This window comes from Pleurodeles waltl, chromosome 9, assembly GCF_031143425.1.
Source record: "Pleurodeles waltl isolate 20211129_DDA chromosome 9, aPleWal1.hap1.20221129, whole genome shotgun sequence".
Taxonomy (NCBI): Eukaryota; Metazoa; Chordata; class Amphibia; order Caudata; family Salamandridae; genus Pleurodeles; species Pleurodeles waltl.
This window is the reverse complement of record NC_090448.1, coordinates 6570710-6596893: the sequence shown is the minus strand read 5'-3', so window position 1 is coordinate 6596893 and position 26184 is coordinate 6570710. Positions and strand designations below refer to the sequence as shown.

At 51.9% G+C, this 26184-nt stretch overlaps 1 protein-coding gene across 4 annotated transcripts in view; it reads left to right on the top strand.

The window, feature by feature from the left end:
• The window catches only part of NISCH (nischarin), a 246820-nt gene that overhangs the window by 177721 nt on the left and 42915 nt on the right, over window positions 1-26184 (top strand). For 2 of the 4 annotated variants that reach the window (XM_069206092.1, XM_069206093.1), the window contains exons 13-14: window positions 605-716; window positions 23192-23319. In XM_069206092.1, coding sequence (XP_069062193.1) covers window positions 605-716; window positions 23192-23319 — 240 coding nt within the window. Of the gene's footprint in view, window positions 1-604; window positions 725-23191; window positions 23320-26184 lie in introns of those variants that run through there. The other 2 variants (XM_069206094.1, XM_069206095.1) reach the window with 2 other exon arrangements.

The window sequence follows — 26184 nt, the reverse complement described above, 5'->3', positions numbered from 1 at the left end:
AGCCCGGCCAGTGTCAGTTCTTTTGTGCTCCCTGCATGGTGAGATCTCCCTACTCCATCTCAAGTAGTGCGCCTTATTCGGTGCTTTGGAGGCACGGTTAGGTTTTAGGTGCCAGTCCAGCCAGACCTTCCTATAATGGAAGATTTTATTTCCACAGTGCTACAACCAGAACATTGTGTACCAGGCCTCGTTGGTGAAGCTTCTCCTTGGTTCTGAAGCCAAGGTAGGATAGGGGAAGCTCGCAGTAGTCTATACAAATCACATTCATTAAATTGTAGGTTGTCTGAAAGGCTCACCAGGCAGTTGTGCTCATTAGATGAAGACACAATTGCTCTTATTTCAGGTTGTGTGAGAGTGGAAACCTACAAGAAAGCACTGGCTCCCTCTGGTATGTTCTCATGATTCTTCATTGTGGTTGAACACGGCATGTGTTATATTGACTAATTCAGTATCCGAGGTGCGGAGTGTTTCCTTGTGTGATGCAAACTCTTGCAAAAGGCCTTGGGAGCCCCCAGCCCATCTAACTAACATAAGCCCAGATAGATGCCAATACAATTTCAATCACAACTTTGGTCCTTTAATCAGTTTGTGCTTTTTTTGTCAGATTGGCGAAGACTCCAGGCCTACCGCTGCTGCCAGCTCCAAGGCAAACTGCTCCTCTGTCCCTGTCCGCCCTTCCTCTCCCTCTGTGCCTTCTCTTCTTAGCTCCAGCCAAGGTAATCAAGTATGTATCGTGCTGCTTGCCCTGGCGCTCTTTGGTTCTGTTGTTCTGCACTGCACAGGTCTGTCTGTCTGTCTGTCTGTCTGTCTTGCAGATTTTGGGAGATGTGAGATGTGAATGGGTGAGTTGCACGCGGGAATGACCTCATGTTGGGAAAAACCAAACAATCAATACAGCTTCTGTTGCTTGAGTTGAAGATGTATATTTGGAATTAGTCCTTGGTCTAAATTGAAGACTTTTATATGTGTTTTGTTGTGCATACTAGTCTTACCAAATTGAATTATTCTGGTTTGTATGTGACATGTTTATGGTGGCAAAAACGACAAGGTGATGGATGGGGTTGCTTGAATTAATCACAGCCACTGTTACTTGAGCCGCATCCCAATCCATTGTTCTTTGGCTCACCAGGCCACGCCTGTTCGGACCCAGCCATATGCAAATCAGTTTTGACCCTGCTCCTCATGGGGACAGTCCAGCCCAAACTGCCTGGCCAGGGCCTCTCTGAACTGGAAACAAGCATCCTGGGAACGGTTTCAGGGTATCACCCTTCATGAGCCCGGCTGGCTTGAATCCTGTGGCACAGTGGGCCCGGGACCCATGTCTGGGCATACCTTCACACCTACGGCAACTTTAGTAAGACAAAAGGATGATGGACGGAGTGCTGACAATGCAAACACTCACCCCAGTCACAGATGTGGGTTTAATCCATTGTTCTTTTGCTCACCATGCCACCCCAGTTTGGACCCAGCCATATGCAAATCAGTCTTGACCCTGTTCCTCATGGGAACAGTCCAGCCCGAACTGCCTGGCCAGGGCCTCTCTGAACTGGAAGACAAGCAGCCCAGGACCAGTTTTGCCCTTGCCAGGTGCATCAGTCTGGTATAACTTGATTGCACTGGGGTGCGGAATTCAATTAAATACCTACTTGTCCATAGGACATGTTCCTTCATAAGTCTACTTGTCCTGTAATAAAATCTACTTGTCCCGTCGGTGCCATGTAAGGCGGCGACATTATGGCAGTAATCTCATATTAGAGCTCTGATAAGTGTTTCGGATTGTGCCAGGCCCACTACTATAGTAGGGCTTTAATACTAGCAATTTCCTTATTTTGCCACTTTTCTGCAAATCTACATACTGGGGTTGGAGGCAGCGGTAAGAAAAAGTTCAAGGGTTGGAATGCCCTTTTTAGTCCGTGCAAGCCTACTAGTGTGCATGTTTTATGGGTTTTCACAGATTTTTCCTTAATCTTTTCTATATTGGGAAAGGTTGGAAATTTACTTTTGACAAAGGCATAAGTAAACCTTCTTCCAGGGTTGATAAAAAATGGTTAAAGGGAAAGTGAAATTCAAAACACTCAACATATTTTCGTGTGAGCAAATCTACACCTGCGTATCTGTTTGAGCTAAAATACAGTTCACAAATATTTTGTAGGCGTAAGATTTCCTGCTCTACTTCTGTACATTTATGTGAATTCATGAAATATGTAAATCTGCACTAATGCAAAGATCTTTAGCATTGCTGTACTTTTGTGACTTTCCTTAACGATTGGGCCCCTAATTAGCTCTGGTGTTAACCAAGACCATTTGTTTTTATTAAAATTCACTCTTTTCCTCTATCCATCTGTCAACTGGCTTCACTGTGAGCGATGGCAATCTGCTCTTTCACAAGGAGCATATTGGCACACAGTTTTGCTCGGTGCCAGAAACCACTGAAGCAATGTGTGCTTTTTTGTGACTAAAAACATTTTTGCTTTGTGCCAATGTTTATTACATTGGTGAGGGCCCAGCAGCTCCAACAATAACGTTTTATAAAAGCCATGACAAAATAATACACCTGTTCGCAAAAGACTGACCACCAATGTTCAAACTATTGGCTTTGCTAGTGGTTGTTTATTTTTGTTTCTCATAATATTGTTAAAAGTGATTTCACGGATTTTCCATTATGAATATTTTTTTCGAAAGACTAGCACGCACATCCAAACCTTCTACTTAATGATGCTTCAGAGAAACTATAACTAAAATTCCAGAGTAATTTAGCGAAACCTTTATTTTTACCTAGTTGCATTTTTATGTGAACATTTTATTTTGACAGCAAAGCATGGTCAATCTTGCTTTCAAGCTTCTGCAAATATTTGCATCTAATCCGAGCATTCTGGGAGCATTACATGGAGCCTCATGTTGAACTTTGCAAACGCGTGTACACGTTTGTTTACTGGAACAGTTGTTAGTACTGCAGTCCGAGCTAACAACATGTATTTAGAGCGCTCAACCTAAAAATAAAGGGTTTGCATTAATGAACCATAAATACAAGTCTGAACAATGTTAGCAAATGAACACAAATGAAGACCATTCCCTGCTCCATGAAGTGGCCAGTAAACTGGCAGCCAAAGGGCTTGTGCTGCAGGGGGTGGGGCCAACCTGTCCCAAGGGCAAAATAAACATGAAATCTTGGTGTCCTTGACCCCAAACAGTATGTCCTGGGCGTCAAAGGTCCCATCAGCAAGCTGCTGTGAATAAGCCTGGTGAGGTCCTGCAAGGCGCCTCTGGGATCAGCTTCGGCTGGTAAAGTCCTGTCCAGTCCCTGGCCGCAGTGACGGGTGGGCGGCTTTGGGTTTCCAGGTGGTTAAGGCATCCACCCTAAGATGGCGCTGCGGGGCGAGGGCTGTGTTGCAAGGCGAGGGCTGCACTGTGGGGCGAGGGACGAGGACTGCGCTGTGGGGCGAGGACTGCACTGTGGGGTGAGGGATGAGGGCTGCGCTGTGGGGAAAGGGCTGCGCTGTAAGAGTTAATGATGATCTGTCTCGCTCCCAGGGAGTGATATAAGCAATGAGGTCTACGAGTGAGACATCTGAATGTTTTGTGCGATTGCGCCCCCTGAGCCCAGCCGCACAGTGGCTGGTGTGGTGCAGCTGCACCGATGCTTTCATCGGTTCATTCATCCATTCATGCTGTCTAGAACAGGGGCCCAGGCTGTGTGCGGAGGCTGCACCGCCCCCTGTGTCCAGTCCCCCTCTGGGGTCCGTCCGCCTGTCCAGCTCCAGCCAGGAGGCTCTTTCCTCTCCACATTCCGCTGACATTTACGGGTCAGAAGCCAGAGGCGCAGGAGGCTCCCCTTGTGGTTTGGAGACATGTCGAGGCCTCCATCGACGAACTCCCAGCAGGGCTGGAAGGGCTGGGGGGCACCTGCCCGACCAGGCTCCTTAGGACCACTCCTGGCTACCCCACGCGCCAGAACCGTCACCTGAACTTTAAGAACAGTCGGACACCTGGAAGGTCCAACACCGGCCACCGCCCCCCAGAATCCAGAGCTGGGGTGTCCAACATCTGGACCACGGCCAGGCAGATGTTGTCGCTGCCGCTAGATCAGCTTTACTCTCTCTGCGTGTAAGATAAGGAAGGAAGTGCGTCAGCGCCGAAGTAATGTGCGGCCCAGGCCACATGTGGCACCTTTGTGCGCAGAGTAACTCCTCGCAGGTACCGCAGCCCACCACCCTGTCATGACTCTGGGTCCTTATTTCTGGGTGGTGCCCCCTGTCTGTGCAGCCCATCACCCAATGTCCTCCCCCAGTGTGCGCATCCCACCTCACCCCGTCCTAGGGTGACCACCTGGCATTGAGGCAAATTCTGGACAGGACTGTAAAAAATTCAGGACAAAGGGTCAAAATTCAGGACAAAAATTCAGGACAAAGCGTCAAAATTCAGGACAAAAATTCAAGAACAAACGTCAGTTTTACAGACACACGCAAGAGAGGCCATGCCTCACTATGTTGTCAGTGCATTTATGTACTCTTTTTCAACATAGCACTATTTATTCACTGTGGACCTTTTGTGATTGCCTCCTGGTGTGCTACAGACAGGTGTCACATTACGTCCTTGTTCAGTAGTAAATTAATGCCCTTCACGGCAAAGCCATCACCCCTACCCAAATCTACCCGATCTTTCCTGAAGAGAAAGTAACAGCAACATTTTGATTATGTTTCTGAACATTTCAAAACCCATGGCAAACAGTTTGGGAAACATTAAGGTAATTAACCTTATGCTAGTTTAAACAAATTGAACAAAAACATCTGGCTTACCGCAACCGCCCATGGATTTTCAACCTATTTTTTTTTTAAAGAGGCAGGGCAGATGGTGTGGGTGACAGTCTCACACCTAATGACAGGATGTGATGTACCCATAACTAGACTGCAGTCTAACTGCACTAGAGTGTATGTTTGGGACTCTACATTTATCTCAGAAATGGGAGCCCGGACTACCAATCAAAGATAATAAAAGAGGAGGATGAAACTGAGATCAAATGGGAGATCCACGGCAAGTAATTCAAAGGGTTGTTGCTAACAACTGGATAAATAAAGAAGAGAAGAACAAGGTGGGACAATTCCTAAAATCAGACAAGATGAGTCCACCAAGACTATTCGAAGGTATTGGGTACCTGGGGAGTTGTCTGCACACAGGAGCGAAACAGAAGGGGCACTGTCAAGTGGTTGAATAATCAACACCCATCCACCTTGGCAAACTCTTCTGGTGCAATGGTTCGCTGTTAGTGCTTGTGAAGGGGGAGCAGGGGCCAGACCCGTTGCAAGGTTGTGCAAGGCAATTGCCCGCTTAGTCCATGTCTTTATATGGTTTTGAAATTGAGCAAAAGCCAAACTAGAGATCTGGGTTATCCCTAAGTGTCAAGTACACACAGAATCTTCAAAATATTTGGGATGTAAATTGCACAAACAAAATTTACAAATTTTAAAATTTAATTAGTGTTTCTTTAACATATGGCACTGTTTTCGCCTTCATACACAATTAGATCTCAGATTGAACTGGGAACCAGTTACCTTTCGACACCTAATGATTAATATCTACCATTCTTACACTGATTTCCAGGATGAAAATCTCAGCAGAGCGAACGGTCCCTCCAAGCCCAGTTTGCTTTTTGGTCTTCTCTTCTGCTTTCTGTAGAGGCCATGTGGCACTAGCGAAGATGGTGTGCTACCCCAATGATAGTATTATTTTACAAACCTTCCCCTGCTCGTCCTTCATTCCTTCTTCAGACAGGCCACACATCTGATTTGGTTGCTGCGGCGCCATTGGTAGCTCTTTCCACTCTAAAGCTAACTGTGACTGCGGGTGGATTAGATCTTCTGGACTTAGAATGCTTTTATTCAGCTGCAGATGTCCAATGGATGGCTCACTGGCTTTCTGCCCACCTCCCTGCATGAGATGGGGTTTACCAGTAAAGACTTTTAAGGAAGGCTTAATGCACTGCTCATAGTTTCCTACTGACCATTCTATGGATCACCATCCAGGGTTATCATGCATGGCTTTCTCTTGCCTTGCCAGAACCTGTAAACTCACTGACACGAAGAAAACCTGTGCTCCTGCACTACCTTTGCTAAGCCTTCCCACTTGCACAGGAAGGCTGTGCTCAGAGCAACTCCATCAGTGGCATGTTGCAGGTGTCTTAAAATTGGGGACTTTGTTTCTGAACAGTGAGCTACTAAATTTCCAAACCCTTGTGGCAGTCTACCATCTTCACCCCGGTCAACTCCTTACTTACAACCACCTTAAATAATCATTAAATGCCCTATTTCATGTCTGCTACCTAGCACTAACCCTACAAGAGGTGTGCCAGAAGCTCTGTACCATAGGAAATGGTGGCAAACTGATGGAATGGGTGTACAGACCTATCCTGCAACATGGAAACCACTCCAGGTCTTCTCGTCATACTACCTGGGTGATTGATGTATCCAAACCTCTGCAAGATATGGACTAAAATACTGGACTTCCCCCACAAAGTATCCCACAGCTGTCACTTTAAGTAAATTCATAGTGCTTCCTTGTGAATGCTTTCTTCCCGTTGCTTGCCATTGGCCTTGTGGTTTGTAACTCACAATTTGTTGCTTTCAATTTGCTGGCTTTATTTGTTTTAGGCTATGCAGCTTGAATTCCTCCCTTCCCTTGCCAAAACCTTATTTACAGTATCCTGCCGCGTGCTCCCTTTCTGTAAACAGGCCTGTAAATCTTGTTCTTATCATCATATTTGCTGTGCATTCAAAGAACAAAGTCAAATGTCAGGCTCTGTCTTCGGTGAGAACTTAGTGTTTACTTTCCTTTCTCTGACTTCAAAGTGAGAGGACTTATGCAACAATCTTGCTGGATACTGGGGTTAGGAAAGAGTTTTTTCTATCACATGACAACATTTAAATAGACTTCAGAATATATCAGAATTGCACCCTACTCTGTATCACTCCACTTTATGCCACTCCATGCCACTGTTCTCTTCTCCATTCGGAACCACTCCACATTATGCCACTGCACTCTATGCTACTTCACACTATGCCTCTCTACTCTACTCTGTACTACTCTACTCTAAGCCACTGCACTTTGCGCCTCTCTACACCACTGCGCTCTGCTCGTCTGCACGCCATACCACTCCAGTCTAGGCAACACCAATCTAATCCGCACAACTCCACTCTCTGCCACTCTGCAACGCTGCACTGTACGCCACTGCACTCTAAGCTAATACACTCTATGCTAATGCACTTTACTCTGTAACACTCAACTCTATGCCCCTGCATTCTTCATCAATACACTGTACATCATTCTAATCTACTCTGCACCTCTGCACTCTATGCCACGGCACTCTACACTACTTTACTCTATGGCATCACACTCTATGCCACTTTATGCAACTCCACTATAACCTGCACCTCTCCACTCTAAGCCACCTCACTCTACTGTGAAATAATCTACTTTATGCCACTGCACTCTTTGCCACTGCATTCTATTTCACTGCACTCTCCACTCTATGCAACTGCACTCTACTCTGAAACAATCTATTCTACGCCACTGTACTCTATACCACTGTGACCACTGCACTCTAGTTCAATGCACTCTACACCACTGCAAGCTGACTCTCTGCAACACTGCCCTGGCCGCCACTATACTCTACACCACTCTGCTCTGTACTACTGCACTCTGCACCGATATACTCTATTCCACTGCATTCTATGCCACTCTACTCTGCCCAATGCCACTCTATGCAACTGCACTCCACTGCCCTTTACTCTGCACCACTGTACTCTATGCCACTGTTCTCTGTACCACTCTACACCACTGCACTGACACTCTACTCTGAAACTCTTCACTCTACACCACTCTACGCCACTGCACTCTAGGCACTATACTCTACACCACTCTGCTCTGCACCACTCTACACCACTACACTCTATGCCACATGAGTCTACTCTGCACTCTATGACACTGTACCACTCTGCATTACTGCACTCTCTGCTACTCTGTTGTATGCCACTCTACTCCACTGCACTCTATGTAACTCTACCCCATGCCACTCTATGCCACTGCACTCTGCGCCAATGCGCTCTAAACAACTGCACGCCACTGCCCTCTACTCTGTACCACTGTACTCTACACCACTGCTCTGTGCCACTCTACTCCACAAAACATCACTGCACTGACACTCTACCCTGCAGTGTTGCACTCTCCACCACCGTACTATACACCAATGTACTATGTACTACTGCATTCTGTGCCACTGCACTCTATGCCACTCTACTCTGCATCACTCCACTCTACAGCACTTTGCCCTACTCTGCACCACTCTACACTACACCACTGCACTCCCTGCAACGTAAGTCTACTCTGCAATCTATGCCACTGCACCACTCTACACTACTGCTCTCTCTGCCACTCTATTGTATGCCACTCTACTCCACTGCACTCTATGTAACTCTACCCCATGCCACTCTATGCCACTGCACTCTGCGCCAATGCACTCTAAACAACTGCACTGTACGCCACTGCCCTCTACTCTGTACCACTGTACTCTACGCCACTGGTCTGTGCCACTCTACTCCACTCTACATCACTGCACTGACACTCTACTCTGCAGTGTTGCACTCTCCACCACCGTACTATACACCAATGTACTATGTACTACTGCATTCTATGCCACTGCACTCTATGCCATTCTACTCTGCATCACTCCACTCTACAGCACTTTGCCCTACTCTGCACCACTCTACACTACACCACTGCACTCCCTGCAATGTGAGTCTACTCTGCAATCTATGCCACTGCACCACTCTACACTACTGCTCTCTCTGCCACTCTATTGTATGCCACTCTACTCCACTGCACTCTATGTAACTCTACCCCATGCCACTCTATGCCACTGCACTCTGCGCCAATGCACTCTAAACAACTGCACTGTACGCCACTGCCCTCTACTCTGTACCACTGTACTCTACGCCACTGCTCTGTGCCACTCTACTCCACTCTGCATCACTGCAAACACTCTACTCTGCAGTGTTGCACTCTCCACCACTGTACTATACACCAATGTACTATGTACTACTGCACTCTATGCCACTCTACTCTGCATCACTCCACTCTACAGCACTTTGCCCTACTCTGCACCACTCTACACTACACCACTGCACTCCCTGCAACGTGAGTCTACTCTGCAATCTATGCCACTGCACCACTCTACACTACTGCTCTCTCTGCTACTCTGTTGTATGCCACTCTACTCCACTGCACTCTATGCCACTCTACTCTGTCCATTGCCACTGCACTTTAAACCACTGCACTCTACGCTAACACACTCTAAACAACTGCACTGTACCCCACTGCACTGTACTTTGCACCACTGGGCTCTACGCCACTGCTCCTATGCTTCTCCACTCCACACCACTATGCCACTAGCTTTAAGCCATGCTGAACAGCAGCTTCTCTGGTGTATAACATGGCTAATGGCTAAAACACATTAGCAAAGCCATTAACTCTTTCGTAGATGAGACCTATTGGCTTTGCCAATGTTTGTTAGTACTATGAGGTACCTGGTACCTGAAAGAACTGTGAAAAATACAATTACATCGTAATAAAAGCTGCTACAAAATGCGGAAATTCATTTCGGTTAAATAAATAAAAAGTGCTTCTCAAATACAGATTTGAATAATATACAGTTTATACCTAGTGATAAAAAAATTATAACACTCCATTAAAACCACACACTCCACAGCTCACCTTGGAACACCATTACAATACCTCTCTGAAAAAAATATCTTTGCCACCAGAAAACTTCAAGTGACTCCTTTTAGTAAATTCAATGCAGGTTTTCAAGCCCCTTTGTATTTGCAGATTTACCAGTTGCCCACATTTGCAAGTCTTTAGGGAAGGAGACCCCCTGGCAAGAAGGCCTTTTCTTATCTGTCTGCCCCTCCCTCCCTCAGAGCACAGGAGACTCCCTGCCTTCCAGCCCGGCTGGGGAAACTCCTCTGCCCATAATTTCGCCCTGCCTCCGTTGCCTTTTAGGTGAAAGGCTAAAATTACGGACAAATGCCGTCCGTTAAAGCTTTCATCACGGACAACGGACAGCAGGACGAAATTACGGACAGTCCGTGAAATTTACGGACGGGTGGTCACCCTAGGCAGCTGGGACCGTCTCAGCCCAGGCCACATGTGGCACCTTTGTGCGCAGAGTGTCTGTGCAGCCCACCACCCCATGTCCTCACCCAGTGTGCGCATCCCACCTCACCCCGTCCCCCCCACCAGCTGGGGCACCTGGGACCGTCTCAGCCCAGAGCACATGTGGCACCTTTGTGCGCAGAGTGTCTGTGCAGTCCACCACCCCATGTCCTCACCCAGTGTGCGCATCCCACCTCACCCCGTCCCCCCCACCAGCTGGGACCATCTCAGCCCAGGCGCTTCCTTCCCAGAACTGTTTGTGCATGAGTGGACTGGATGACTTATCGACCAGGAAGCTGGGGGTCCTGTCGGGTCCTGGAGACCAGGAAGCCGAGTGCAGAGCCAGAACATGACCCGGAAGCGGAGCTTGCAGGCAGGCCAGGCCCCTGCCCTCTGTCCCCCCCCAAGCATTGTTCAGCAGGTCAGAGCTGGACCCCTCTTCCTGCAGCTTCCTGAGTGGAGGGTGTGGGTGGGGGGGGGGCGCCTGGGCAAAGACCATCCGCCCCCCTTACCTCGGACAGTGTGACCAAACCTGAGCCTTTCGCAGGGGTCCTGAGCCAGGGAATGTTATTAGACACTGAGGGAGCCTCCCCTCTGGTCCTCTCCGCTCCCTCCCAAGCAGGGTCCTGCCCCCTCCCCTGCAGAGGGTGCTGCGGTCACCCTGGTCCTGCCCCCCCCCCCCCCCTGCAGAGGGTGCTGCGGTCACCCTGGTCCTGCCCCCCCCCCCCCCTCCTGCAGAGGGTGCTGCAGTCACCCTGGTCCTGGACCCCCCCCTTCCTTCCTGTGCAGAGGGTGCTGCGGTCACCCTGGTCCTGGACCCCCCCATCCCCCTGCAGAGGGTGCTGCGGTCACCCTGGTTCTGGACCCCCCCTGCAGAGGGTGCTGCGGTCACCCTGGTCCTGCCCCCCCCCCCCCCCCGCAGAGGGTGCTGCGGTCACCCTGGTCCTGCCCCCCCCCCCCCCTCCTGCAGAGGGTGCTGCAGTCACCCTGGTCCTGGACCCCCCCCTTCCTTCCTGTGCAGAGGGTGCTGCGGTCACCCTGGTCCTGGACCCCCCCATCCCCCTGCAGAGGGTGCTGCGGTCACCCTGGTTCTGGACCCCCCCTGCAGAGGGTGCTGCGGTCACCCTGGTCCTGCCCCCCCCCCCCTCCTGCAGAGGGTGCTGCAGTCACCCTGGTCCTGGACCCCCCCCCTTCCTGTGCAGAGGGTGCTGCGGTCACCCTGGTCCTGGACCCCCCCATCCCCCTGCAGAGGGTGCTGCGGTCACCTTGGTTCTGGACCCCCCCACCCCCTGCAGAGGGTGCTGCGGCCACCCTGGTCCTGGACCCCCCCCCCCCCCCTGCAGAGGGTGCTGCGGCCACCCTGGTCCTGCCCCCCCCCCCTGCAGAGGGTGCTGCGGTCACCCTGGTCCTGCCCCCCCCCCCTGCAGAGGGTGCTGCGGTCACCCTGGTCCTGCCCCCCCCCCCCCTCCTGCAGAGGGTGCTGCAGTCACCCTGGTCCTGGACCCCCCCCCCCCTTCCTTCCTGTGCAGAGGGTGCTGCGGTCACCCTGGTCCTGGACCCCCCCATCCCCCTGCAGAGGGTGCTGCGGTCACCCTGGTTCTGGACCCCCCCTGCAGAGGGTGCTGCGGTCACCCTGGTCCTGCCCCCCCCCCCTCCTGCAGAGGGTGCTGCAGTCACCCTGGTCCTGGACCCCCCCCCCCCCTTCCTGTGCAGAGGGTGCTGCGGTCACCCTGGTCCTGGACCCCCCCATCCCCCTGCAGAGGGTGCTGCGGTCACCTTGGTTCTGGACCCCCCCACCCCCTGCAGAGGGTGCTGCGGTCACCCTGGTCCTGGACCCCCCCCTTCCTGTGCAGAGGGTGCTGCGGTCACCCTGGTCCTGGACCCCCCCATCCCCCTGCAGAGGGTGCTGCGGTCACCCTGGTTCTGGACCCCCCGCAGAGGGTGCTGCGGCCACCCTGGTCCTGGACCCCCCTCCTGTGCAGAGGGTGCTGCGGCCACCCTGATCTATTGCCCCCCCCCTCTCCCCCCCCCCGCACACAGGGTGCTGCTGTCACCCTTCTCCCTCCTCTGTCTTAGTCACCTGCCTAGAGCTTCTCAGGTGTGGTGATGTCAGGAGCTGCTCTCTAGGAGAGCTCAGTCCTTCAGCCTGTGTTGGATTACTCCACATGAGCTGTAGATCTCGGTTTGTAGGATATGAATACTCTCCCGTTTTCTCTAGTCCAGGACTTCATCAGGGAAATCATATATTTTTATGGCCAGTATCCGCGTGCACGATGTTCTGCTTGCATGAAGTTTTCGGCGCTTACAGTACTGCAGATCATAGATGATCATAGACACTGAAAACTCCGTATTAATAGCTTAATCCTGGTGCGTCTGCTTCATTCACGACCAGAATACTAGCACTGAAGATGCACGTTTTCCCTGATGAAGTCCTTGTCGGAGGGCGAAACGCGTCGGCTGGGCTGGATGTATCTGTTCTTGAAGGAGATACTTTCCTGAAGTCTAGCCTCAGTCTTCGTGTGTGTCTGGATTAATCGAAGGATTTCTTGACCCGTCTGGATAGACTTTGCTATAACTGAACTGTCTTAAGTCTAAATCTGGATATTACCACAATGACCCAGTGATTATTTTGGCAGACCTCCCCATTTCCATTTCTTTTCTTCAAGGCAAGGCTTGTGAGCAGTGGGACCTTAGTTGAGGTGTCGCACTGAAGAGGAACATCGGAGTATTGTCAATTGTGTGCCAAGGACAGCCTACACCTGCTCTGTCTGGATTGTGCAGAGTTTTAAACTGGTAGCAAAACATTGTAAAATGTACACAGTGCTTACGAATATAGTTTTTGAAACATGAAAAACGAAAATAAATACAGAAACCTGAACCAAATTAACGGAATATTCTAAATGAACATAAATTGGCGGTGTAAACATACATACATAGAATTCCTATAAAATGCACTTATGCTATTGATTACAAAAGAGATTTTGCTGTGTTGCTATCAAGACACGACCCAATAAATTCCTTTTCTCTTTCCGTGATTTAACCAGCCATCTGTTTTGCAAAAGCTTGATGCAGACATGAGAACTTTCACGCCTACTCAGTTTCAGTGTTTAGTTTGGAAATTACAAACTGCAGACTAAAGGCATCCCTGGCTGACCTTTTGTGAAGCTGTTCTGTTTGTTTGCAGTCACATTACTGCAGAAGTTGGGAGGACTTTTGGGGGATGGAAAGGATTTGTTCATTCAATAGCCTATTGGTCCTGGTGTGATGGCCGGTCTTTGGCTGGATGTTCAGATTCGCAGGTTTCTTCATGTTTAACTTAAAACCACTTTCATCGTTGGTCACGTATCACTACGGTCACAGGAGCTTCATCTCTGTATGTTATCGAATTTTCTTTGTCTATGCCAGTGTTCTTTGCCTTGGTTTAATCCCAGGATAAAGATCATGCTGGCTGTGTGCTACATGCCCTTCCCAGCCATGTATGCATGCCACCGCAACGCAATCTCATCCTGGTCCTCTCTGCATGGGATGGTCATGCATCCTCATGGACTGGACAGTTCATCCTTCTGGGCATCATTATCCAAGAGTACGTAGCTCATGCCCTATCGTCTCCACCTTCTCGTACCATACAGAAGCTGAGAGCACAGGTTGTGACTGTACGTTCCTCCATGGCATGGACACCGCTGCTTTGGACTCCATCAAAAGCACGGATGGTATTGCTTCAGAGGGCACCGTGAATATGGTCCGTCTGGCACTGTCTGGTGCATTTATGGTAACTCCGAAGCACCTCTGGATCTGTTGTGAGAAACCAAGGGTGGACCCCAAGGACCTGAAAAACTTCCGGCCCATCTCCCTGCTCCCTTTCCCGGCAAAGGTCATCGAGAAAATCGTCAACACTCGGCTCACCTGGTACCTCGAAGACAACATCCTCGACCCCTCCCAGTCTGGCTTCAGACGCAACCACAGCGCCGAAACCGCCCTCCTCGCCGCCACAGACATCTGAAGCCACCTCAACAATGGAGAAACATCAGCCCTCATCCTCCTAGACCGATCAGCCACCTTTGACACTGTCTGTCACCACACCCTTAAATCCCACCTCCACGCAGCAGGAATCCTGGACCAGGCCCTAGAATGGACCGCATCCTTCCTCGCCGGCAGAACCCAAAGAGTCCGTGTAGGAAGTTGGCTCTGTATGCACTATTTCATAGTAAGGAATAGTATGCACAGAGTCCAAGGGTTCCCCTTAGAGGTAAGACAGTGGCAAAAAGAGATCATTCTAATGCTCTATTTTGTGGTAGTGTGGTCGAGCAGTAGGCTTATCAAAGGAGTAGTGTTAAGCATTTGTTGTACATACACACAGGCAATAAATGAGGAACACATAATCAAAGATAATTCCAGACCAATAGGTTTTTGTATAGAAAAATATATTTTCTTAGTTTATTTTAAGAACCACAGGTTCAAGATTTACATATAATACTTCAAATGAAAGGTATTGCAGGTAGGTACTTTAGGAATTTTGAATTAGCAAAATAGCATATACAGTTTTCACATAAATCACATATAGCTATTTTAATACTAGACAGTGCAATTTTCAACAGTTCCTAGGGGGAGTAAGAGTTTGTTAGTTTGTTAGTTTTTGCAGGTAAGTAAACCACCTACGGGGTTCAAGTTTGGGTCCAAGGTAGCCCACCGTTGGGGGTTCAGAGCAACCCCAAAGTTACCACACCAGCAGCTCAGGGCCGGTCAGGTGCAGAGTTCAAAGCAGTGCCCAAAACGCATAGGCTTCAATGGAGAAGGGGGTGCCCCGGTTCCAGTCTGCCAGCAGGTAAGTACCCGCGTCTTCGGAGGGCAGACCAGGGGGGTTTTGTAGGGCACCGGGGGGGACACAAGTCCACACAAAGTACACCCTCAGCAGCACGGGGGCGGCCGGGTGCAGTGTGCAAACAAGCGTCGGGCTTGGAATTGGAATCAATGGGAGACCAAGGGGTCTCTTCAGTGATGCAGGCAAGGGGGGGGCTCCTCGGGGTAGCCACCACCTGGGCAAGGGAGAGGGCCTCCTGGGGGTGACTCCTGCACTTCGGATCCTTCAGGTCCTGGGGGCTGCGGGTGCAGTGTCCCTACCAGGCGTCAGGTTCTTAGAAGCAGGCAGTCGCGGTCAGGGGGAGCCTCGGGATTCCCTCTGCAGGCATTGCTGTGGGGGTACAGGGGGGTCAACTCTGGCTACTCACGGTCTCGCAGTCGCTGGGGAGTCCTCCCTGAAGTGATTGTTCTCCACAAGTCGAGCCGGGGGCGTCGGGTGCAGAGTGCCGAGTCTCAAGCTTCCGGCGGGAAACGCGTGTTGTTTCAAAGTTGCTTCTTTGTTGCAAAGTTGCAGTCTTTGGTGAACAGAGCCGCTGTCCCTCGGGAGTTCTTGGTCCTTCTAGATGCAGGGCAGTCCTCTGAGGCTTCAGAGGTCACTGGTCCCTGGGAAAAGCGTCGCTGGAGCAGTGTCTTTAGAAGTGGGGAGACAGGCCGGTAGAGCTGGGACCAAAGCAGTTGGTGTCTCCGTCTTCTCTGCAGGGTTTTTCAGCTTAGCAGTCCTCTTCTTCTTAGGTTGCAGGAATCTGAGTTCCTAGGTTCTGGGGAGCCCCTAAATACTTAATTTAGGGGTGTGTTTAGGTCTGAGGGGTTAGTAGCCAATGGCTACTAGCCCTGAGGGTGGGTACACCTTCTTTGTGCCTCCTCCCGAGGGGAGGGGGGCACATTTCTATCCCTATTGGGGGAATCCTCCATCTGCAAGATGGAGGATTTCTAAAAGTCAGTCACCTCAGCTCAGGATGCCTTAGGGGCTGTCCTGACTGGCCAGTGACTCCTCCTTGTTTTTCTCACTATCTCCTCCGGCCTTGCCGCCTAAAGTGGGGCCGTGGCCGGAGGGGGCGGGCAACTCCACTAGCTGGAATGCCCTGGGGTGCTGTAACAAAGGGGGTGAGCCTCTGAGGCTCACCGCCAGGTGTTACAGTTCCTGCAGGGGGAGGTGATAAGCATCTCCACCCAGTACAGGCTTTGTTACTAGCCACAGAGTGACAAAGGCACTCTCCCCAAGTGGCCAGCAACATGTCTGGTGTGTGGCAGGCTGCTAGAACTAGTCAGCCTACACGGGTAGTCGGTTAAGGTTTCAGGGGGCACCTCTAAGGTGCCCTCTGGGGTGTATGTTACAATAAAATGTACACACCATCAGTGTGCATTTATTGTGCTGAGAAGTTGGATACCAAACTTCCCATTTTTCAGTGTAGCCATTATGGTGCTGTGGAGTTCGTGCATGACAGACTCCCAGACCATATACTCTTATGGCTACCCTGCACTTACAATGTCTAAGGTTTTGCTTAGACACTGTAGGGGCATAGTGCTCATGCACTTATGCCCTCATCTATGGTATAGTGCACCCTGCCTTAGGGCTGTAAGGCCTGCTAGAGGGGTGACTTATCTATACCTGTAAGCAGTGTGAGGTTGGCATGGCACCCTGAGGGGAGTGCCATGTCGACTTACTCGTTTTGTCCTCACCAGCACACACAAGCTAGCAAACAGTGTGTCTGTGCTGAGTGAGCGGTCCCTAGGGTGGCATAAGATATGCTGCAGCCCTTAGAGACCTTCCCTGGCATCAGGACCCTTGCTACCAGGGGTACCAGTTACAATGGACTTACCTGGATGCCAGGGTGTGCCAATTGTGGAAACAAAAGTACAGGTTAGGGAAAGAACACTGGTGCTGGGGCCTGGTTAGCAGGCCTCAGCACACTTTCAAATCAAAACTTAGCATCAGCAAAGGCAAAAAGTCAGGGGGTAACCACGCCAAGGAGGCATTTCCTTACAGTCCGCCTCCCCCGTACCAATCCAAAGCCTTCAACATCATCTGCGGCGTACCCCAGGGCTCATCCCTCAGCCCGACGCTGTTCAACATCTACGTGGCCCCCCCTCGCACAAGTGGCCCGTCAGCACAACCTCAACATCATCTCCTACGCCAACGACACCCAACTCATCCTCTCCCTCACCAAGGACCCGAACACCGCCAAAACCAACCTCCACGAGGGACTTAAAGCCATCGCCGACTGGATGAGAGACAGCCGGCTGAAACAGAACTCGGACAAAACGGAAGTCCTCATCCTTGGGTGCACCCCTCTGCCTGGGACAACTCGTGGTGGCCGATCACACTGGGTCCCCCACCGACTCCCACAGACAGCGCACAAAACCTCGGCTTCACCCTCAACTCCTCGCTCTCCATGTCAAAGCAGGTCAGCGCCATCTCCTCCTCCTGTTAAAACACCCTCCGCATGCTCCGCAGAGTTTACAAGTGGATCCTAACAGAAACAAGAAAAACAGTAACCCAGGCCCTCGTCAGCAGCAGACTCGACTACGGCAACGCCCTCTACTCCGGTATCTCATCCAAACTCCTACAACACCTCCAACGCATCCAAAACGCCTCCGCCCGACTCATCCTCAACATCCCTTGCCACTGCCACATCACCCCCCACCTAAGAGACCTTCACTGGCTCCCCGTCAACAGGAGGATCACCTTCAAGCTCCTCACCGTCGCACACAAGGCACTCCACAACACCGGACCAACATACCTGAACAGACTCCGCTTCTACACCCCCACCTGGCATCTCCGCTCCGCCAACCTCGCCTCCATCCCCCGCATCCGGCGCAAATCTTCCAGCGGCAGATCATTCTCGTACCTTGCCGCCAAGACCTGGAACACCCTCCCGTCGGATCTACGACAGACCCAGGACCTTCTTTCCTTCAGAAAACTCCTCAAGACTTGGCTCTTCGAGCAGTAGCAGCACCTCCCCCCACGCCTTGAAACCCTCACAGGTATGTAGCGCGCTTATTTGGAATAAACCAGGATGACAGCCACCCTCTTGGGCTTCCTAGCTGGCTGTTCAGGAGGATCTCTGAGAGGCTGTGGAGTGGAGGGTCCCACAGTGGTGGCAGGTGGTGGCTTATCCAGGTTTGGAGAGGACGTCTGTGATGGGTCTTGGCTTTGGGCGCATTAGGTTCAGAGATCTTTCGTGGATGCTGCTGAGAGGTGTTGGGCGTCCTGCTGGTCCTGGGTGGTTAGGTTCTCCTCCTTATGAAGAGACACAAGAACTGAAGACATTCTGTGCACTGATACCCGGTGGGTGGTGGAGGTTGGATGGGTTGTCCAAGGATGGCAAATCAATGTATTTTGTTTTTGAAGGAATCGTGGCGGGGCTGTACTCGCGTGTGGTGGCAGCCTGTGCATCCGAAGGAGCGCTTCCTTGCTTTGGTTTACTTAAGCAAATGTATCGGCTCAATCCAACTTTGAATATGGGTGCATTGTCCTCTGTCTCTCTCTCTCTCTTCTGTTTCTTTCTCCTGTTTTTCTCCTGTTTCTTTCTTCTTTCTCTCTCTCTCTTCCTCTCTTGTCTCCCCCTTTCCCTCCCCCTCTCTCCCTTCCCTCTCTCTCCCTCTTTCCAGTCTTTCTGTTTGTTTCTATCCGCTCCCTCTCTCCTCTCGTCACCCTCTGTCCTCACTTCTCTCTCCGTCTCTCCTCGTCTATCTTTGTACTCTCTCCCTCTCTTCCCCGTCTCGCCCCTCTGTCCCCTCTCGCGCTCTCTGCCCCTCTCTCCTCCCTCCCTCTTTCTCTCCTCCCTCACCCCTCACCCTCTTCCCCCTCTTTTCTCTCCCCATCTCTCCTCCCTCTCTCTTGCCCCTTTGCTTCGTCTCCATCTCTCCCCCTCTCTCCATCTCTCCATCTCTCCCATACCACTGTTGGTTCCTTTCACTGATCTCATGTTAAAGTTCGCTCCGTTTGAACTCGATCAGGGACAGCCGGCGGGGTGACCCCTTGGGGTGATGGCCCATTAGAAGGCTTCCCCTGCGATCCTGGGACCGCTCTCGCCTTGGTAAGCGCCTGTCTCCAGGGATCCGTGTGGCACCACAGTGCCTTCTGGAAGGGCTGGCTTCACGAGAGCCCTGGTCTACATGGGAGATGTGTCCTAGCGGCAGTCTGGGGAGAAGGACCCACCTGCGGTGCATTCCCCTCCAGCGTCATTTGTGCTAGTCATTCACACACTTATCCATGTACACCACCTCCGAGCTGGCTGTGACTGGTGGTCTGGTGTGACGTCCTGGTTGTCTGGTGGCTGGTGTCCTGGTGGCTGATGTTCTGGAGACTGGTGTTCTGGTGGTCTGCGGTCCTGGTGACTAGTGGTCTAGTGTGACTGGTTTTCTGGTGACTTGATGACTGGTGGTCTGGTGTGACGTCCTGGTTATCTGGTCGCTGGTGTTCTGGTGATTGGTGTGACTGGCGTCCTGGTGACTTGTCTGGAGATGGTGGTCTGCTGTCACTGCTGACTGGCATCCGGGTATCCCTGGTGACTGCTGGTCCACTGACTGGTGTCCTGGTGACTAGTTGTGTAGTGACTGATGTCCTGGTGATTGCTTGTCTGGTGTGAGCTGTGACTGCTTGTCTGGCGAGTTTCCATGGTACCCATCCACCTTTCATTTCTTCATCACCGCTAGTTGTTTTAGAGTTTTTCATCCTGTACATATTTTAAACCATCTATTGAAGCCCCTACAAACCAGTTCTCTCTTCCTGGCTCGCATCTCTCGGGGGGTGGGGGGCAGAGGTGTAATGCACGCAGACACCCCCACAGTAAGTACACACTGGGAGTCTACTGAACACATTAACACAATGGCACACCCGTGCTCAGACACGCAGGTGGGCAGAAATGAGACCTCTCTCGGGTGAGACGAGTTTTTGTAATGTTGTGTAGCCGCAGGCAGATTTCACAACATATCCTGTTTGTACTTTACAGCCTGAGTTAGATGTGTTGAGAATGTGCATTGTCTAACACATGACCCCTCAGCCCGAATTGTTTTCATTCTCTACTTAGAGTAATGTCCAGATTGCCAGGTCACCCAGTATGTCTGCAAAGGTGGCACAGCCTGCCCAGGACACCAACTTTCAACTGTCAGGACTGGACAGAACATTGGAAACACATCCAATGGTGTCCAGCCAAGACTATATTCAATCATGTAACTTCTCCCAGCAGTGACTTCTAAGAAATAACTAACCACCAGCAGTGTACGAGGCAGAACATGCTTCACACACACCCACACACCCCCCCAAACACCCACACCCACCCACCCCCACCCCCACACACACAGACACACACCCCAAAGCTACAAGAGCACTAACCACCACCACACACACACACACACACACACACACACACACACACACACACACACACACGCAGCACCTCGCGTCCACCTCCAGCAGCTGAGATCGACCACACAGTTCAATGTTTCTCTGCCCAAAAGGACAGTTCCTCCAAGGATACACCTCCCATAATAACCCCCTTCACATCACATCCAGCAGAACTGAAGCTGTAAACTGATCATCAGAAGACGATCAGCTCAATAGCCTTACTCACTGAACAGGCGAGAGAGTGTAGCAGCAGTGTGTAAAAAGCAGGCAGGAGATGGGTAACTGAATAACTCGGGGCTTCTTCTCCCCACTCAGCTTCTAAGGAGATGAAGGGTCAGTTTGTCAATAGCAGGCAGGAGATGGGTAAGTGAATAACTGAGGGCTGCGTCTCTGCTATCAGCATCCAAGGTGATGAACGGTCAGTGTGTCAATAGCAGACAATAGATGGGTAAACTGTAACTGGGGGCTGCTTCTCTAGTGTCAGCCTCTAAGGTGATGAAGGGTCAGTGTGTCAATAGCAGGCCAGAGATGGTCAGGTGAATAACTCAGGGCTGCTTATCTGCTATCAGCATCCAAGGTGATGAACGGTCAGTGTGTCAATAGCAAACGGGAGATGGGTGACTGAATAACTGAGGGCTGCACCTCTGCTGTCAATATCTATAGTGATGAGGGGTCAGTGTGTAGATAGCAAGCAAAAGATGGGTAAGTGAATTACTGAGGGCTGCACCTCTGCTGTCAGTATCTAAGGTGATGAGGCATCAGTGTGTCAATAGCAGGCAGGAGATAGGTAACTGAATAACTCGGGGCTGCTTCTCTGCTATCATCATCTAAGGTCAGTGTGTCCATAGCAGCCAGGAGATGGGTAAACTGTAACTCTGGGCTGCTCTTCTGGTGTCCACATGTAAGGTGATGTAGGGTCAGTGTGTCTGTCAATAGCAGGCAGGAGATGGGTAAGTGAATAACTGATGGCTCCACCTCTGCTGTAAGTATACAAGGTGATGAGGGGTCAGTGTGTCAATAGCAGGCAGGAGATGGGTAACTGAATAACTGATGGCTCCACCTCTGCTGTCAGTATACAAGGTGATGAGGGGTCAGTGTGTCAATAGCAGGCAGGAGATGGGTAAGTGAATAACTGATGGCTCCACCTCTGCTGTCAGTATACAAGGTGATGAGGGGTCAGTGTGTCAATAGCAGGATGGAGATGGGTAAGTGAATAACTGATGGCTCCACCTCTGCTGTCAGTATACAAGGTGATGAGGGGTCAGTGTGTCAATAGCAGGATGGAGATGGGTAACTGAATAACTGATGGCTCCACCTCTGCTGTCAGTATACAAGGTGATGAGGGGTCAGTGTGTCAATAGCAGGATGGAGATGGGTAAGTGAATAACTGATGGCTCCACCTCTGCTGTCAGTATACAAGGTGATGAGGGGTCAGTGTGTCAATAGCAGGATGGAGATGGGTAAGTGAATAACTGATGGCTCCACCTCTGCTGTCCGTATACAAGGTGATGAGGGGTCAGTGTGTCAATAGCAGGCAGGAGATGGGTAAGTGAATAACTGATGGCTCCACCTCTGCTGTCAGTATACAAGGTGATGAGGGGTCAGTGTGTCAATAGCAGGATGGAGATGGGTAAGTGAATAACTGATGGCTCCACCTCTGCTGTCAGTATACAAGGTGATGAGGGGTCAGTGTGTCAATAGCAGGATGGAGATGGGTAACTGAATAACTGATGGCTCCACCTCTGCTGTCAGTATACAAGGTGATGAGGGGTCAGTGTGTCAATAGCAGGATGGAGATGGGTAAGTGAATTACTGATGGCTCCACCTCTGCTGTCAGTATACAAGGTGATGAGGGGTCAGTGTGTCAATAGCAGGCAGGAGATGGGTAACAGAATAACTGATGGCTCCACCTCTGCTGTCAGTATACAAGGTGATGAGGGGTCAGTGTGTCAATAGCAGGATGGAGATGGGTAAGTGAATTACTGATGGCTCCACCTCTGCTGTCAGTATACAAGGTGATGAGGGGTCAGTGTGTCAATAGCCGGATGGAGATGGGTAAGTGAATAACTGATGGCTCCACCTCTGCTGTCAGTATACAAGGTGATGAGGGGTCAGTGTGTCAATAGCAGGATGGAGATGGGTAACTGAATTACTGATGGCTCCACCTCTGCTGTCAGTATACAAGGTGATGAGGGGTCAGTGTGTCAATAGCAGGCAGGAGATGGGTAACAGAATAACTGATGGCTCCACCTCTGCTGTCAGTATACAAGGTGATGAGGGGTCAGTGTGTCAATAGCAGGATGGAGATGGGTAAGTGAATAACTGATGGCTCCACCTCTGCTGTCAGTATACAAGGTGATGAGGGGTCAGTGTGTCAATAGCAGGATGGAGATGGGTAAGTGAATAACTGATGGCTCCACCTCTGCTGTCAGTATACAAGGTGATGAGGGGTCAGTGTGTCAATAGCAGGATGGAGATGGGTAACAGAATAACTGATGGCTCCACCTCTGCTGTCAGTATACAAGGTGATGAGGGGTCAGTGTGTCAATAGCAGGATGGAGATGGGCACCTGAATAGCTTAAGACTGCTTCTCTGCTGTCAGCCTCTAAGGCAGCTGCAAACTATGGGACCAAACCTTAGCAACTACCACCCAGGTGCTGAACTGAGGTGGATAATGCAGGTTTTAGGCTGTTTTTCCTTTATTATAACCCATGATTTTCCACTTCTGTTTGGAGGTCAGCTGTTTCCTTCACCTCTTGACGCCTTGTCTTTTTCTTCTAGTGATCGCGTGTGTGGAAGCCGCCCTAGTCAGCCCTTCACCTTCATCTAGTAGTTTGACTCCTACTCGTGATGCAGTGACCCCCGGATGTTGTGAAGTATCAGAATCCGAACCTGGAGCAAGGGAACAGGTGAATCCTGCAGGGACGTTTGGTCTGGGGAAGGGGGGGGGGGGGGAGGGAATGATGACTTCAGAATTATCCCTCTTGCAGGCTGCACTCCGGGATAACTGTGCTGGGAGCTTTTGATCGCGATCCCGGGCAATGACTGCGCTTCTAGGTGTTGGCTGCAGTTCTAGGTGACTGCGCTTCCAGGCAATGACTGTGCCTCTCGGTGACTGAGCTCCCAGGCGATGACTGAGCCCCCGTGTGGTGACTGTGCTTTTAGGTGACTGCACTTCCAGGCAATGACTGGGCTCCTGGGTGGTGACTGCGCTCCCGGGCAATGCCTGGGCTCCTGGGTGGTGACTGCGCTCCCGGGCAATGACTGGGCTCCTGGGTGGTGACTGCGCTCCCGGGCAATGACTGGGCTCCTGGGTGGTGACTGCGCTCCCGGGCACTGACTGGGCTCCTGGGTGGTGACTGCGCTCCCAGGCAATGACTGGGCTCCCGGGTGTTGACTGCGCTCCCAGGCAATGACTGTGCTTCTAGGTGACTGCGCTCCCGGGCAATGACTGGGCTCCTGGGTGGTGACTACTCTCCCAGGCAATGACTGGGCTCCTAGGTGTTGGCTGCAGTTCTAGGTGACTGCGCTTCCAGGCAATGACTGTGCCTCTCGGTGACTGAGCTCCCAGGCGATGGCTGAGCCCCTGTGTGGTGACTGTGCTTTTAGGTGACTGCACTTCCAGGCAATGACTGAATTTCTTGGTGACTGAGCTCCCGAGCAAAGAATGGGCTCCCAGGCGATGACTGTGCCTTTAGGTAACTGTGCTCCCAGGCAATGACTGGGCTCCTGGGTGGTGACTACGCTCCCAGGCAATGACTGGGCTCCCGGGTGTTGACTGCGCTCCCAGGCAATGACTGTACTTCTAGGTGACTGTGCTCCCGGGCAATGCCTAGGCTCCTGGGTGGTGACTACGCTCCCAGGCAATGACTGGGCTCCTGGGTGTTGACTGCGCTCCCAGGCAATGACTGTACTTCTAGGTGACTGTGCTCCCGGGCAATGCCTAGGCTCCTGGGTGGTGACTACGCTCCCAGGCAATGACTGGGCTCCTGGGTGTTGACTGCGCTCCCAGGCAATGACTGTGCTTCTAGGTGACTGCGCTCCCGGGCAATGACTGGGCTCCCGGGTGTTGACTGCGCTCCCAGGCAATGACTGTACTTCTAGGTGACTGTGCTCCCGGGCAATGCCTAGGCTCCTGGGTGGTGACTACGCTCCCAGGCAATGACTGGGCTCCTGGGTGTTGACTGCGCTCCCAGGCAATGACTGTGCTTCTAGGTGACTGCGCTCCCGGGCAATGACTGGGCTCCCGGGTGTTGACTGCGCTCCCAGGCAATGACTGTACTTCTAGGTGACTGTGCTCCAGGGCAATGACTGGGCTCCTGGGTGGTGACTGCGCTCCCGGGCAATGACTGGGCTCCCGGGTGTTGACTGCGCTCCCAGGCAATGACTGTACTTCTAGGTGACTGTGCTCCCGGGCAATGCCTAGGCTCCTGGGTGGTGACTGCGCTCCCGGGCAATGACTGGGCTCCTGGGTGTTGACTGCGCTCCCAGGCAATGACTGTACTTCTAGGTGACTGTGCTCCCGGGCAATGCCTAGGCTCCTGGGTGGTGACTACGCTCCCAGGCAATGACTGGGCTCCTGGGTGTTGACTGCGCTCCCAGGCAATGACTGTGCTTCTAGGTGACTGCGCTCCCGGGCAATGACTGGGCTCCCGGGTGTTGACTGCGCTCCCAGGCAATGACTGTACTTCTAGGTGACTGTGCTCCCGGGCAATGCCTAGGCTCCTGGGTGGTGACTACGCTCCCAGGCAATGACTGGGCTCCTAGGTGACTGCGCTCCCGGGCAATGACTGGGCTCCCGGGTGTTGACTGCGCTCCCAGGCAATGACTGTACTTCTAGGTGACTGTGCTCCCGGGCAATGACAGGGCTCCTGGGTGGTGACTGCGCTCCCGGGCAATGACTGGGCTCCCGGGTGTTGACTGCGCTCCCAGGCAATGACTGTACTTCTAGGTGACTGTGCTCCCGGGCAATGCCTGGGCTCCTGGGTGGTGACTACGCTCCCAGGCAATGACTGGGCTCCTGGGTGGTGACTGCGCTCCCAGGCAATGATGGGCTCCCAGGCAATGACTGCGCTCCCAGGCAATGACTGCGCTCCCAGGCAATGACTGCGCTCCCAGGCAATGACTGCGCTCCCAGGCAATGACTGCGCTCCCAGGCAATGACTGTGCTTCTAGGTGACTGCGCTCCCGGGCAATGACTGGGCTCCCGGGTGTTGACTGCGCTCCCAGGCAATGACTGTGCTTCTAGGTGACTGGGCTCCCGGGCAATGACTGGGCTCCCGGGTGTTGACTGCGCTCCCAGGCAATGACTGTGCTTCTAGGTGACTACGCTCCCAGGCAATGACTGGGCTCCTGGGTGGTGACTGCGCTCCCAGGCAAGGACTGGGCTTCTAGGTGACTGCGCTCCCGGGCAATGACTGGGCTCCTGGATGGTGACTGTGCTCCCAGGCAAGGACTGGGCTTCTAGGTGACTACGCTCCCGGGCAATGACTGGGCTCCTGGGTGGTGACTGCGCTCCCGGGCACTGACTGGGCTCCTGGGTGGTGACTGCGCTCCCGGGCACTGACTGGGCTCCTGGGTGGTGACTGAGCTCCCGGGCAATGCCTGGGCTCCTGGGTGGTGACTGAGCTCCCGGGCAATGCCTGGGCTCCTGGGTGGTGACTGCACTCCCAGGCAAAGACTGGGCTTCCGGGCACTGACTGGGTTGCTGGGCAATTACTGGACTCCTGGGCAACGACTGCACTCTCAGACATGACTGTATCGAAGTGGTATTT